Source organism: Melanostigma gelatinosum (genome assembly GCF_949748355.1).
Source record: "Melanostigma gelatinosum genome assembly, chromosome: 20".
NCBI lineage: Eukaryota > Metazoa > Chordata > Actinopteri > Perciformes > Zoarcidae > Melanostigma > Melanostigma gelatinosum.
Genome location: NC_136653.1, coordinates 16,117,960 through 16,132,619, shown reverse-complemented (window position 1 = coordinate 16,132,619; position 14,660 = coordinate 16,117,960). Strand labels below are relative to the sequence as shown.

The 14,660-nt window shown below is 43.2% G+C and overlaps 2 protein-coding genes and 1 pseudogene across 6 annotated transcripts; 1 reads left to right on the top strand and 2 right to left on the bottom strand.

Annotated features, from left to right (window-relative positions):
• Positions 1 to 210: 210 nt before the first annotated feature.
• Positions 211 to 6,109, top strand: enosf1 (enolase superfamily member 1). Of its 4 annotated transcripts, none has more exons than XM_079292140.1 (15): positions 211 to 343; positions 442 to 544; positions 1,102 to 1,217; positions 2,186 to 2,272; positions 2,351 to 2,377; positions 2,464 to 2,536; positions 2,635 to 2,673; positions 2,867 to 3,159; positions 3,246 to 3,380; positions 3,590 to 3,631; positions 3,719 to 3,848; positions 3,923 to 4,022; positions 4,110 to 4,191; positions 5,264 to 5,456; positions 5,971 to 6,107. In XM_079292140.1, exons 1-14 carry the CDS (start codon positions 263 to 265, stop codon positions 5,441 to 5,443), a joined length of 1,488 nt encoding a protein of 495 aa, XP_079148266.1. In that variant the 5' UTR covers positions 211 to 262; the 3' UTR covers positions 5,444 to 5,456; positions 5,971 to 6,107. The 4 variants fall into 4 exon arrangements, with proteins under 4 accessions (XP_079148266.1, XP_079148267.1, XP_079148268.1 ...); XM_079292141.1 differs by lacking the exon at positions 5,971 to 6,107 and having other exon boundaries at positions 2,867 to 2,949; positions 3,037 to 3,159; positions 5,264 to 5,470; XM_079292142.1 differs by lacking the exon at positions 5,264 to 5,456 and having other exon boundaries at positions 5,971 to 6,109.
• Positions 6,110 to 6,541: 432 nt separating this feature from the next.
• On the bottom strand, positions 6,542 to 8,874 carry tyms (thymidylate synthetase; the record flags this gene model as incomplete). Its single annotated transcript, XM_079292143.1, has 7 exons — positions 8,591 to 8,874; positions 8,129 to 8,202; positions 7,691 to 7,865; positions 7,180 to 7,281; positions 6,927 to 7,102; positions 6,761 to 6,832; positions 6,542 to 6,679 (listed from the first exon to the last, which is right to left on the bottom strand). The coding sequence occupies exons 1-7, from the start codon at positions 8,820 to 8,822 to the stop codon at positions 6,542 to 6,544; spliced, it is 969 nt and encodes a 322-aa protein (XP_079148269.1). The 5' UTR covers positions 8,823 to 8,874.
• A 966-nt stretch (positions 8,875 to 9,840) lies between these two features.
• Positions 9,841 to 11,767, bottom strand: LOC306794338 (clusterin-like protein 1; annotated as a pseudogene). The gene is made up of 5 exons: positions 11,757 to 11,767; positions 11,509 to 11,599; positions 10,928 to 11,225; positions 10,341 to 10,469; positions 9,841 to 10,069 (listed from the first exon to the last, which is right to left on the bottom strand). The product of its transcript is annotated as a clusterin-like protein 1 (transcript).
• Positions 11,768 to 14,660: the final 2,893 nt, after the last annotated feature.

Here is a 14,660-nt window from a genome sequence, read left to right as displayed (position 1 = left end):
AAGACTTTGTACAATAAAGACGTGATTTTACGAAGTCTAGTTTTATATTGTTATAAATGAAATGTTATGTCTGTTATGTCTGTCTTTCAAGTGGGTCATGTTTAAACTAATGGCAGACTGAGGTGGAGGTGGGTTTAAACCAATGGCAGACTGAGGTGGGTTTAAACCAATGGCAGACTGAGGTGGGCGGGCTCAACGACTGCAGGTCACTTCAGAAGGAAGTTCTCCAAACGGTGCCTCTGAATCACAAAACAAGTTCATAATGTTGCACAAAATTACTGCTTTGACAGTCCGGGATGTGAGATTCCCGACGTCTTTGGAGCAACACGGCTCCGATGCGATGGTAAGGAAGTGCGCCTGCACTGTGTGTGTGTGCGCGCGCGCATGTTTTGTGCTTCCATTCACAGAGACCTCTCTCCACTGTAATGTCCGACTCTGCAGCACACCGACCCGGATTACTCGGTCGCGTATGTGGTGATCGACACGGACTGCGGGCTGAAGGGCTTCGGCTTCACGTTTACTCTGGGGAAGGGCACGGAGATCGGTAAGATGAGATCTCTACATATTATACAAAACAAAAAAGTGGCCCGGGAGTTACTGTCACTCCCTAACTGTCCGTGCTGGATCTGTCCCCGTTGTTTTAAAAAGCTAAAACAGTTATTCGTATGACGTCATCCAGCCAGCCAAACCTGTCTCGTGTTCAGCTACTGGAGACGCTTTGCATGTACTGCTTCCCTTTCCCGCTAGTCTGCTCTCTGATTGTGCAGTTTCTCCGCCACAGTTCTCTTTAGATTTCCAAACTGTGAATGAAATGTGAAGTTTAGTCCGATGGTCTCCACTTTGATTTATCATGCTCATACTCGTATACTTCCATTTTTTTCACTGTACTTGAAGGCAGCATTTATTTTCTCAAGACTATACTGTAATGACAAGAGGCAAAGTTGAACCTAACATCGCCATCTTGTGGTAATGTACAGTATATTAAACACAATACGGCTGATTTCATGTGCACCTGTTCAAAGAGTAGCACAATCTAACATGTGGCACGTGTGAGGTGCGGATGTCTTTCAGAGGCCGACTTGTTGTGATTGTGACCCGCAGTGGTTTGTGCTGTGGAGGCTGTGGCTGCTCTGGTCGTTGGGAAATCGCTGCAGGAGATTGTGAGCGACTTCCGGGGATTTTACCGCCTGCTGACCAGCGACGGCCAGATGAGATGGGTGAGAACAGCCACACCAGCGTTGAAAATATAGTGTCAAAGGACACGGATAACACTGAGCAATGCAGCCTGATATTTATCATATTCAAATGCAACTGTCTTTGTAGAATAACTTGAGCTTTCTCTTCCTACCTCGTGGTTTTTATAGCGTTATCCATCTTGCTTACAGCATCCTGCTGTACACCATGAGAGAGCGATTCACATCCTCTCATCTTGTCATAGATACCTATTTAAATCCATTTAGTCTTACTCTAATAAGATACGTGGCATCGGTCTGATTCGTGACACTTACCGAGATCACATCAATCCCGGTTTCAATATAAAATCATTCTGTGTTGCTGCCAGGCGTAGCCTGCTACTGATGATAATATGGAAGCACCCACGGGTCGTCTAATCGTGTTTCTGAAGGTCCCAAAGGCCTGATGAAGACTGATGGGCCAAGACGACAAATACATGTGATAAAATACCGGCTTTTCAAGTCGTAGCGTCAGGGACACACGCAGCCAAGAGAGTTGGAAGTGGCTCTTCGGATACAAAAGAAAAGCAATTTATAATGTGAGCGAAAGTGTGAAAAAAGACCTTCTAGTTCTTGAAGGTCTCAAAGTCCTGATTAAGACTGATGGGAAGAGGCAAATAGAAGTTACTGAACGTGAGTAAAAGGGCACTGTTGAATCAAGGTTTTTCAAAAATGTATCAGGTGGATGTAGCCAAAAAACACCTGGAGGAGGTTATTTGGATACAAAGCGAAAAGAAAATGCAATTTATAATGTGTGCAAAAGCTCTCTGAGTCTTGGTTAATGATCGCACACTTTTAACACGCTTTTTTTACTGTCTTTATTTCCATCAGGTCTTAATTGTGTTATTTTTTCACATTCTGCCTCTTTTCTTTGAACCCATTTTTGATGCACGCTTCCAGATAAGCGTTCTTTTTTCCAGTGCTTCATGTTTTTAAACTGTCGTCTGATCCAGCTGGGCCCAGAGAAAGGAGTGATCCAGCTGGCCGTAGCCGCAGTCCTGAATGCTGTGTGGGACCTGTGGGCGAGGGCAGAGGGCAAGGTGGGGAACTGTTTGCTCAGGCGTTATTACATTACAAGCTCGACACTTCATGACCCGTTGTCATCTTTGTCCTTGCAGCCACTGTGGAAGCTGCTTGTCGACATGGTGAGTCACGGGAAATGTAGATGTCTGATTTATGGCCAGGATGTGACCACGTTGGGAAATATCGTGTCTCATGCGTCTCAATTCAGGATCCCAAGCAGATCGTTTCCTGCATCGACTTCAGATACATCACCGATGCACTTACAGAGGAGGAGGCTGTCGGTGAGACTGGTGTACGGCGTTTAATGGAAAGAAAACTCTTTTACCTGAATGCAGTGTCGTCAAATCAACACTCTTAACGCTTCTCTTTTCTCATTCAGACATACTGATGAAAGCACAGGAGGGAAAGCAGCGGAGAGGTGAGCACACAAAAACAGAGTCATTAATTACACGGCTGAATGGGATTTTGCGGAACGAAATTGCCTCGTTAGAAGCTAACAGGAGTGCTTTTAGCCTGCATAATAGCCCCCTGCACTCCACTATTGCTTGATTAAAAGACATTTCTCCTGGAGTGTTTATTACACTGAGTGGACTGCTTCTGTCCCCTCCCAGAGGATCACATGCTGGAAGAGGGTTATCCGGCCTACACCACCTCCTGCGCGTGGCTCGGGTACTCGGACCAGCTGCTCAAACAGGTCTCAGTGCTAAGGGAAGAAGTCTTCAGGTTGGGGAAGAAAAAAAAAGCATTTTCAAATAAGCATGACGGTTGTGTGTTTCTGAAGCTCTGCACAGATGCACTTAAAAGCGGCTGGACCACATTCAAGGTGAAAGTCGGTGCTGATCTAGAGGACGATATACGCAAGTGCCGCCTGATAAGGCAAATGATCGGGCCCGATAACACTTTGGTATGGTTGTTGTTTCCCCCCCTCCCCCTCTCCCCCTCGTATTTGTATTAAGAAACGACAGTGTGCTGAAGTGTTGTTGTGTTAAGTTGATCGATGCCAACCAGAGGTGGGACGTAGCCGAGGCCATCGGCTGGGTGTCCAGCCTGGCCGAGTTCAAACCTCTTTGGATCGAGGAGCCCACGTCTCCAGATGACATCCTGGGTCACGCTGCTATCTCCAAGGTGAGGAAGAAGTTAGATTTTCCATGTCGGACCTCTGTGCACAGACACTTAAAATCAATCAAACTGGATTTACAGAGCACATTTTATCGAGGTTATCACTTAAGTTGTATGTGGATTTGTGTTTCTTTTGTGTTTCTTTGCCTCTGGGCATCTGTTCAGTAATCCGTCCAATGTTGACTGATAAAAGATGTTTGACTTCGTTGTTGCAGGCTTTGGCTCCACTCGGGATTGGAGTGGCATCAGGAGAGCAGGTCAGACCTCATGTTTGTTCGAGCACACGCATCACTGGCTGATGAATTCATGTTTTATTTTTAGGTGAGTTACCGTTTCCTCTCCAGTGTCACAACAGGGTGATGTTCAAGCAGTTCCTCCAGGCCTCGGCCCTTCAGTTTGTCCAGATAGACAGCTGTCGGCTGGGCAGCGTCAACGAGAACCTGGCTGTGCTGCTGATGGCCCACAAGTTCCGGGGTGAATTAGCATATCCGAATATATCTGTATGAAAAACATGGCTACAATACAAATACGACCGTCTCTTGTCTTAGTGCCCGTCTGTCCTCACGCTGGAGGAGTCGGTCTCTGTGAGCTCGTCCAGCACCTGATTCTGTTCGACTACATCGGTGTGTCTGCGAGTCTCAGCAACCGGTAAGAGCAGGATTTGGTTCTGTTAAGAGCTCGTGACTGAAACCGATGAGCAAATTATTTTCAGCAATTTTCCTTTTTACTTGCCAGAATGTGTGAATATGTGGATCACCTGCATGAACACTTCACCAGTCCTGTGGTGATTCATGACGCCCACTACATGCCTCCCAAGGTAAGACAGATGGAAACGATGACGTACAAAATGAATATCTACATTTCTCTAAAAAAACAAAACAACTTTGCATCTTCACGGTTGTTTCTTCGGAATATGTATATGATTTTATTGAATTACAATTATTGATGCACGCATATGTACATTTTATTGTTGCAGCTAGTAAATGTGGAACAAACGTTTCACTCTATACTGCCGGGTGGCTTGTGAAATCAATAAAGTCTTATTTTCAACCATAACAACACATTTATTCATTACATTTAGTATAATCTGAATCTGCAGTCACTTTAAGGCAGGGATTCCCAAAGTGGGGTGCGTGCACCCCTGGGGGTGCGCGAGCTGCCTCTAGGGGGTGCGCGAGAGGAAAAGTGTAATGGCGTCTGATGGTGTCATAATATTAAATATTTAAAAAAAAATTCATTTTAATTTAAAAAGTGGGATTTTTCACAAAATAAAAACATGAATTATAAAAATCCCCTTTGTAAGATTGAAAATGAAAAACGTACAATTTAATAAATGCACTTGAGCTCCTTCCGGCAGTCTTGCCGCCAGTCGTACACACTAGCCAGCCTAGCTTGTGCAGCTAACAGCGATCTTCATGCATTCAGCAACATTCATGCAAATATGCTAAACTGGCTGAAATCGGGGAAACTGTCACGGGAGTCGAACGGGAGTCAAACGACACCGAAAAGGAGGACGGGATTGCACAGACAAATCGGGAGCACATCGGCCCATCGCGGAGTCAAGGTGAAAAAAGAGGAAACGAGGGTGAGCATCAGACTGGGAAAAAGAGGAAATATGATGAAAAGTATCTGTGTCTGAGCTTCACTTGGATTGGCAACGCAGATTCCCCAAAGCCACAGTGCGTGGTGTGCAGTGAGGTTCTGGCTAACAGTCTGAAGCTCTTATTTACGTCGCCACCTGAACACCAAGCATGCCAGTGCAAGTCAAAAGCCCCTTACATTGTTTATATCCAAATTGGAGGAGTTACAAAACAGCCAAAAACAACTGGAGTCTCATTCATGTGTTGGGTCTATAAATGACGCACTACGGGCTTCATATCTGGTTACAGAATAGCGAGAAAGGGGCTACCGCACACAATCGCCGAAGACGTGAGCTTGCCAGCTGCCAGAGAGATGGTGGAATGTATGATTGGGGAGAAAGAAGCAAACAAGTTGGACATGATCCCGGTGTCCAACAACACTGTGTCGCCGCATCGATGCTTTGTCCGAAGACATCCTGGCTACATTAGTCGCTCATTAATTGTAAGTTAAATGTGATAATCTGCCTCTGAGCCTGTGCGTGTGTGCTCGCCATCCGTATTGCTCTTTAAAATTGACGCCTCGTGTAACTGAAAGTTATTGAAACTTTGTTGCAGTGTTTCAGGGCGTTTTCACACCTTCAGTTCGTTTGCTTTGTTCTGATTCAGGGATTAATATGATACAATGTTGCAGTTTCCCCTTTGTTCGGTTTGTGTTCACACTGCAACATTTAACAGCGGACTAAATATTGTAAACTAACGCCACGCGCGAGCAAACTGTTCTCTCATTGGTCAGATTTTTATGCGGCTGTAAATGGGCTCTGTTGTTTTTTTTTTTTGTTTGTTTTTATTAAGGGGGGGGGGGGGGGGTGCGCGATCCCGGTCGGGATGTAGAAGGGGGTGCGCGGCCTAAAATGTTTGGGAACCGCTGCTTTAAGGTATTAAATAAATGTGATGGAGTAAAAACAAAAGTAGGAAATGCATGTATTTCAGAAGTGCACTGTGCTCATTGTTCTCAGGATCCAGGCTACTCTTGTGAGATGCTGGAATCATCAGTGCAGAGACACCAGTACCCTGAAGGAGCTGTTTGGAAGCTGAACACAAACTAATAAACATTTTACAGAAGGCTCCTTTTTAGTCTTATAATCAGACTCGGCTAAGCGGAGTGAATATGTAATAATAAGCTAATAACACTGCAAGAGTAGAAGTGTAGCAGGAACTGTTGTATTCAGACCTTTGTTTTATTATCTGTGTGTTGCTGCTCGGCTCCTTTGGGTCAACAAATCTGTACAAATCCAGCAGACACAAATGTAAATTCTTTCTTTACAAATAAGATATTAATAACGGTTGAAAGAAGGAATATTTCACAACTAACTGCCATTTTTACACTTAGTTCTCGAAGAAAATACTTTTCTGTAAGAACTTGGGTGGTTTTAAATGCCAGTTCACCAAAATCAGAAAGAAATGAAACTACTTCAACTTTTTTTGTGATTTGGATGAACTGAACTTTTAAAATGTGAAGGAATGACAAAATATACAGTACTTATAAAGCAACGTGTTTTACATTTTCTAATCATTAAAGTTGGATCCTTACACAGCCATCTGCATCTTAATGGTGGGATGAGGGTTGTAGTCGCAGATCTCAAAGTCTTCTGCGCGGAAATCATCGACGCTCTCCACTTTCCTCAGGATCTTCAGTTTGGGGAAGGGCCGGATCTCCCTCTGAAGCTGCGCAAATTTAGACAAGACGAGTAAGTCAGAGAGCAGGCCGAGAGCAGGGAGACGGAAAGCCTTCTTTCACTGACCCACCTGTACTTTGAGAGGCTCCATGTGGTTGACGTAGATGTGAGCGTCTCCCAGTGTGTGAACGAAGTCGCCCGGCTGCAGGGACAGTAAAAAATATAAATATGTAAGTATGGTGAGCACATGACAACACACTTAAAATGAGGCTGTTTTTGGACAAAAGTGCTTTTACCTTGAGTCCCGTGATGTGTGCGATCATGTAGGTAAGAAGTGCATAGCTGGCGATATTGAACGGCACCCCGAGGCCCATGTCGCCCGAGCGCTGGTACAGCTGACACGACAGCTCGCCGTCACACACGTAGAACTGACACAAGGCGTGGCAGGGGGGCAGAGCCATGAGGGGCAGGTCTGCAGGAGAAGACGCTTGAATTAAAATGATGGTTTAGGATTAGTTCAAGTGGATTTAGATCTTGCACGTGCCGGACCTTTAGGGTTCCAAGCGCACATGATGATCCGCCTGTCATCTGGGTTCTTGTTGATGGTGTCAATGATCTTCTGCAGCTGGTCAACACCTTGTCCTGTGTAATCTGTGGAAGAAATTAATAAAAATAAAAAAAGGATAATTTAAGAGCAGAGGCACAGTATTCTGGTAAGTGTGTGAAGCTGCATCTGTGTAATATGCCTTCAAAATATGATCTATTTAAAGGAATAAATAATTCAACAAATCACATATGTGTTATCTAGTGAAGTTTAAATGGAGCAACACACTTTTTTCAGTTACTCTAAGCTAAGCTAACTGCAGCTTCAAATGTACTTACATCATATTATATTTAATATATATATATACATATATATATATATATATATATACACATATACATATATATACACATATACATATATATACATATATATACACATATATACACATATACATATATACACATATGTGTATATATGTATATATAAATATATGTAGCTCTACTGTAAATTCACCTGCATGCATGTTTGTGTACTCGGCGCCAAAGTGCCTCCACTGGAAACCATACACAGGTCCCAGGTCGCCTTCCTCTCGATCCGTGAATCCGAGGTTGTCCAGGAAGTCACGTGACCCGTTGGCTTCCCAAATCTTCACCCCTTTCTCTGAGAGCTCCTTGGCATTCGTTGATCCCTGTGACCACACAAGGGAAGAAACATCAGAGCCCAATTCAGAGCTTTTTTTTTTACACAAAAAGTGCTGCATGTGAACGTGAAGGCTCAGCTCCCACGAATTGCCGTGTTTTCCACCTACAGATGTGGAGAAGAACCTCAGCAATCAAACCCCAAAACTACCTGCATGGCTATGAACCACGAGAGGAAAGTAAGAAAATGTTGTTTTTGCAAAATAATTTGGGTGAGTTGAAAATAAATGGGTCGATCTTTTGTCATTCTCACCTTAACAAACCACAGCAGTTCTTCAAGAATGCCTCTCCAAAACACTCTCTTGGTCGTCAGCAAGGGGAACTGATCTACAAATAAAACCAGGAAATGGGTTATTCAACACATATTTTCCTACTAATTCACCGTCCAGTCTCACGTTCTGCATGAACATATCTAACGAACCTTGAGACTCAACTATTTACGGATGAGGATCAAGCCATAACTTTGGTTTAGGGTCTCAATACTCTTAAAGGGTACCTAATGACCTTTACTAAAGATAAATACTAAAGATAAATATCATAAAGGGATGCACTGTTGATTGTTTAAACCACATGTAAACATGTTATTTTTTATTAGTGTATGTATTACATTGAAATGGTACATTCTGCATAATTTACTTTGCTTTGAGTTTCTTTTGCAGTTTACGTTTATTGCATGCACAGTAATGACATTTAACACCAAATATAACTAACACACCTCTCAGACTGTATCTGGCCTGAGCACCGAACACAGACATGACTCCGGTCCCGGTTCGGTCCCCCTTCCTGCGGCCGTGCTGCATGATGTACTCGATCTGATCCAGGTACCCGCGTTCATCGCAGAAAACACCGACGTTCTTCTTCTTCTCTTCCGCCGCTGCAGAATTCTTCTTCTTCTCCTCCTCCACTGTACAGCCGTCTGCGGTGTGCATTTCTGACGTGGCGGGCATTTTTAGTAGACAAAAGAGTAGCTTGCACGATTTGACAGTAAGTGTTGTGTTGTGTCACCGACGGGTTTTTTCCCGGGTGATTTCAAGCCATTCCGACTCCTCAGTAAGGAAAGTAGCTATTGGCTGTCCTAAAAGTCGCTGGAACTTGATAAATGACGAGTAACTGCCTCCTGTTATGATACGAAATCTCGCGAGAGTACTGAAGAAAAGCGCACCCTGCTTTTTACACTTGTTATCTTTACAACAAAAACAGGAAACATAAAACATTCTTAGCAGTACTTTCTTGCACCATGACTGCCAAAAGTGAATCAGAAAATAACAATAAAACTATAGTTACTGATAAATAAAATAGGCATGAAACGAGTAATTACGAGTAAAATGTGGGATAAGGGACTTATAAATACGAATGAATATAAACTCCTTTGAAATTGAATTCAAGTATGTATATTGCCCTCCCATAAATACAGAAACTGAAGAATGATATGCAAATGTTATATTTCAAATTTTGATGGAAAAAGTCATTACGTAAACGATTCCTTTTATTTGGATGACTTGTGACAAAAACAAAAGAATGGCTCAAGCACAGCGTACATTTATTGCATAAACATTTTAAACCCTAAGAATGAACACACGAATACAAAGAATAAAAGCTGTGCATGTCTACGTTTGACAAAGATATGCTTAATTGTTCAAGAACTGGACTCTTTATTCAGCATCTGAACTTTACTCAATTCAAGTGTAGAAAAAACAAAACATAAAACAGTTTTTAAAGATCGACAAAAGCTTAAATATTTCCATGGCTACAAATAACAATGCTGCATTGCATATGGGTGCATTTAATCTTTTAATACAAGGTTAATGAAGGATTCAATTTATGATTGTTTCTTAGTTACCTCATCATTTTGGATTATAACATATAATATCATTTGCATTGTGGCTTTCAGGAGAAGATTACATTTGAAGAAATGCACATGGGATTGGTCATGGTGTAAAGTTGGCAGTTTCAAATTATTTAATTTTACTGCAGACGTACTGTGATCGCACTGAAGGTGCCGCGTGGGCCCACGCTGCTGTTGGACAGCTGGCGACCCAGCCGTACTTGTCCTCCATGTCTCCGAGCCATCTCTGCGTGTCGGCTGTGTGTCTCTGAACCAGCTGCAGCCTGTCGTCGTACTGCTGACGGGAGGCGTTGAGCAGCATGTGCATCTCCTCCGCCTCAGAGTGTAACTGCTGGACGCCGGGACACTCTGTGAGTACAAATGAACACATGGAAATTATTACCGTCCTGATAAATGTTTTCACTCATAATGCCTATTATTCCCCCTCAGTTGAAAGAACAGTTGTAAAAATATTAAGATGAACTCTGCAATGTATGAAAGACAGTTTTTATTTGGCCAGCATTTGCATTTAAGGTCAAGATAGGAACATTCCTGCAAATCTGTTCTGTGTGGCTGCTAAATAGATATGAAACCAATAGTGCTCACTAACAACAACATGTTCTTTGTGCCAATTATTTACCCTTTAACAAATAATCTTCACACGTCTCGCACAAACGTTGGAGTTGCCAGCACTCTGATGCTTGTCTGCGCAGTCGTCTGCACAGATGTCTGCTCTGTGGCTGTCCCACAGCAGACAGGGCTGCTGTACCTTTGTAGATAACATACACTAACAGATGTCAACATTGGATGTATTATTATTTTATACATAGGCCGTGTCAATTGAACTGCATTGCTAATCAACAGTTTGGGTCCATGTTTACTTCCTGTCAGCTGTCATTCACATACTTAGCAACAAGGAATCGTTAAAAAGAAAGGTCATTATGTCATCGTGACACCATTTAAAATGTTGCAAGTAGGTCCAGATGTATAGAGGCATGTAAGATGCAACCTCCTGACAATAGGAACTATTACAGAGAGAGAGCTGGCTGATGTTAGCACTCCTGGAAATGATTAAATATCATTAACAGTGAAGTTATTGAGATGCTCACTTTTTTTTTTACAAGTTTCTTGCACTGCAACAGGAAATAAACAGGACACATGTTGAATGTTTAAAACTTTAAAAATGGTCTGTCGTGTAAACACAAATGTTTTACTTCGAATGGCATCAGATCCCTGTGCTTGGTTGCTGAAAGTAAATCTCTGCTTCTTGTATCTCCTCAAATACGTCGGCCACTGTGGAGCTCAGTTCATCCAGCACATTCCTCCCGAAGTCAGACACCGACTGGAGGATGTGACTCGAGGATGTGACTCGAGGATGTGATCCAGACCCAACGTCCCGAAGAAGCCCACAAGTATCTTCAAGACATGGCTGACATTTGTCAAAGGAGGATTCGGTTAAATATTGACCCTGCTGCTCAGCCTCCTCTAGTTTCTGCTCTGTTTCCCGGACCAGCTGCATCGCCCCCTGAAGAAACCCCAAAAAGAGAAAATGCTATGCTATGATGTGGTTGGCAGAAAGCCTTTTATTTTGAAATGATCTACATTTATCCTGACTGCAGTAAAACTACACCCGACTCCCTACACCAGCCCCACTCCCACATTCATTCTTCTGCTTTGAGGTTTCTCTGTGAGGCTTTGTGTGGCTTTGCCTTTACGAGGCAGAAAATATGTCATGGGCTTCAGAATAAATCCCAAAGACTGGCGTGTAACTGCTCAACTACACACTGTGGCAGAAACACAGTTGATACCTTCTTCTTGTCCCTGCTGAGTCTCAGGGCCTCCATGAGATGTCGGTGGCTCTCCTCTTTTTTCTCCATCGTTTCCTTCACCTGCTCCTTCCTTCAGCGTGTCCTCGCTCAGCGGAGGATAGTCGGTCGCACAGAGCAGGACTTCGGTGATGCAAAGGATTTTAACAAGCAGCCTCTTCATCCTGTCTTGAGCTCTGTAAGAAGTATATACGTTACCCATCATTCTGCTGTGGAGCACCACACAGTACCATCTCTTCATGTAGACAAAAGACAGGCTTTGATTTGACTAATATTTAATGGGTCATGTACCGGTCATTGGAACCTGCCACAAGGTGGTGCCAGTTCTCAAGCATTTTAATACAGAGGCCATTTAAAGGTTAAAACAACACAAATAGACATTTATCGTCCCAGAATGAACTCATTAGCATGAAATAGCACAGCCAGATAAAGATGATGCTCCTGCAGACAACTGTCTCACCACCTTACATTACGAGGATAATAACAATAATACACTGACATTTTATTTATTATAATGAATTCACAAGATTAAGAGCTCAAATAACTGTGTATTCATTCCTTAGTAAATACGATAGAGGACTCTTCTAGCACTTGCAAAGGTGCACAGATCCTATTAGTGAGTTGGCATAATTAAGCCTTGTGCTGCGCAGCATAACTGCAGATCAGTTTAAGACAATCTAAACACTACTTGCTCAATTGTTTGCAGGTATATCTCACTTAATTGGGTCCCGACATGCTCCACAAGCCCTCCTCAGGTCAAAGGTTCTGCTCTAATCTCCGTCACACTGACAGTAAGCCTGAGCTTCCTGCAGAGACCTGGCACACACTGGCATGCTCTTGGCTTAACGGGGCAACAGGAGGAGGAGAAGGACTGCATGTAGATGTGCAAATATGCATGCTAATACAAAATCACATGCTGCACCGCATGCTGTATATTTAAATTCTGGAGCATCCATCACACTGTGTCAGCACTGCATGAGGAAGAAGTCATCTTGCTTCCTGTGTTTCAGGCCTGTAGCGCCAGCGACTCTCTCCTGCTGCACACAAGACAATGCGAGTTGCTCTTATCGCGGTATCTAAACAGGGCAGCAGCGTGGTGAATGTGGAATTCCTGTGTGCTTTCTCAGCTCTCTGTTAATCTGAGCCCGCTGCTAAAAAAGCCTTGACCCGGCAAATGAGGTCCCAACCTCTGAATGAGGACCAGGAGCGAGGCTGCACAATACCTGACCCTCAGCTGCTTTTTATCAGCATGCCACGATCCCTATCTGGGCCCTAATACCAGCCTGCTGCTCCAATTATAGCCGACAGTAAAATAACAGTTTTGAAGCCTTTAGGAAAACAAGTAATTAGTCGCTTTATCATCTCAGGCGAGTCTGGAGTCTAAGCTGTGGTGGACCGGCTCAAACTCCAGCTATTACTGAGCCTGTTTGAAGGATGTTATCCAAAGAAAGAAGCTAAACAGATCTGGGTTGGATGTCTGTGTTATGTTTTTTAAAGCTCTGATGATTTTATAGCTGGGACGGTTGGTGTTATCTGTATCTTTTTCCCGTAAATCACTTGGTTTGAACTGAGCGAGTGTAAAAGAGATTAACATCGGGGCCACATAGTGTGACAGTATAACCTGCAGACACAAGAGTGGGTCTGTCTAATTTCTTTGAAGTCTGATGCAGCTGTTTTCTGCCTTTGATCAGTGGTCTGCATCTGCAGGCTTGGAGAGATTGTGGAGACAGGAACTGTTGGAATTGTCACTGCACCTGGAGGAGTCAAAAGGGGAAACGGCCGCTGGTGAACCTTACAGTCTGATTTTGACAGATTGTGGTCAGGTTTTGGCTGCCGTTTGGGACCATTTTATGCAACAGAAATCATTGTTGTAGCAAAAGTAAACTTAAAAGATCTATATCATCTAACGAGAAAGTTAAGAAAGATATTGTGTGTCACAGCAAAGCAAATGGATCTTGGTTCCTATGAAACAGACATTACAAAGAAGCTAACAGTACGCACACTGTAACATTATGACGGTAAGCCTGAAACAGATAATTTAGCACTAAAATGCCAAAATCGACATCATCTACAACGTTGTTTTCATCAATCAAATTAGTAAGGAAACTTCATTTATGAAATCAACTTCATCAAAGTCTTGTTTTGTGGTTTTTCCTGATTTTAATGACGCTATTTGTCTTTGTTTGAGAATACAGATTTATTTCTAGCAATTTCCCTTACAAAGTTGCCTGCGCTAGACCAGGTTAAAATAATTTAACTGTAATAGAATATGACTTGAAAATATGGACATATTGCAGTAGTACAACTAGGAATGTGAAGTTATTGTGATAAATCAGTTGATAAAATACCCCAAACCACATGAGTAGCATTTCACTGAGAACCACTGAGAGGCCAAATGGCCCTGAAGGAATATCATTTGAATATGAAAGTGATTTTTCATCCTAACAGGAAACGAGATGTGAATATGTAAAGAAAACACAGGAACTGCACTGAAATGTCGCCGTTTCGGTGTCCCTCGACCTCCTCAAACCTTTGAAATTATCTTTAATGGGTACCAGATTTTTTACCCGGGGACGTGATTGCCATCAACCCCCCCCCAGTAACTTAATCTCATCTCCGGCTGGATTACTGCAACGCTGCACGACGTCCCGGGGTCTGTCCGCACCTCCTCTATGCCGACAGGGGGAAGCTCAGCAGGGGAGGACGGGACCGTCCCCGGGACGACTTCAAAAACCAGAGTGAGACAGTGGTTGTGGCCAAATGAAGCTGGTGATGATGTAGATAGGACAGCACCGGAAATGAGGCGCAGCCTTCAGAATAAGAGTTTTGTAGTTCGGCCTTTGTTTTCGGGGTCAGAAACGTCTTTATTGTTTGATAGAGCTAAAGCGACTGTATGTTTCTGACGGACTCTAAAAACACATTCATGGCACTTTGATAAAGTAATTGTGTGGGTAATTGTCAGAGGCCCACAGGTGTGTGTTTCTGTTGGGGTGTGTTTCTATCAGTATAGCCGTAGCCATGTTGTTTGTGGTTGCTGTTTGACAGCCCAACATGTCTTCTGTGGGCCCATTTACGACATGTGACAAGGTAGCTTATAGTTAACCGAACACATTATGCTTGTTCAATTCGTATAA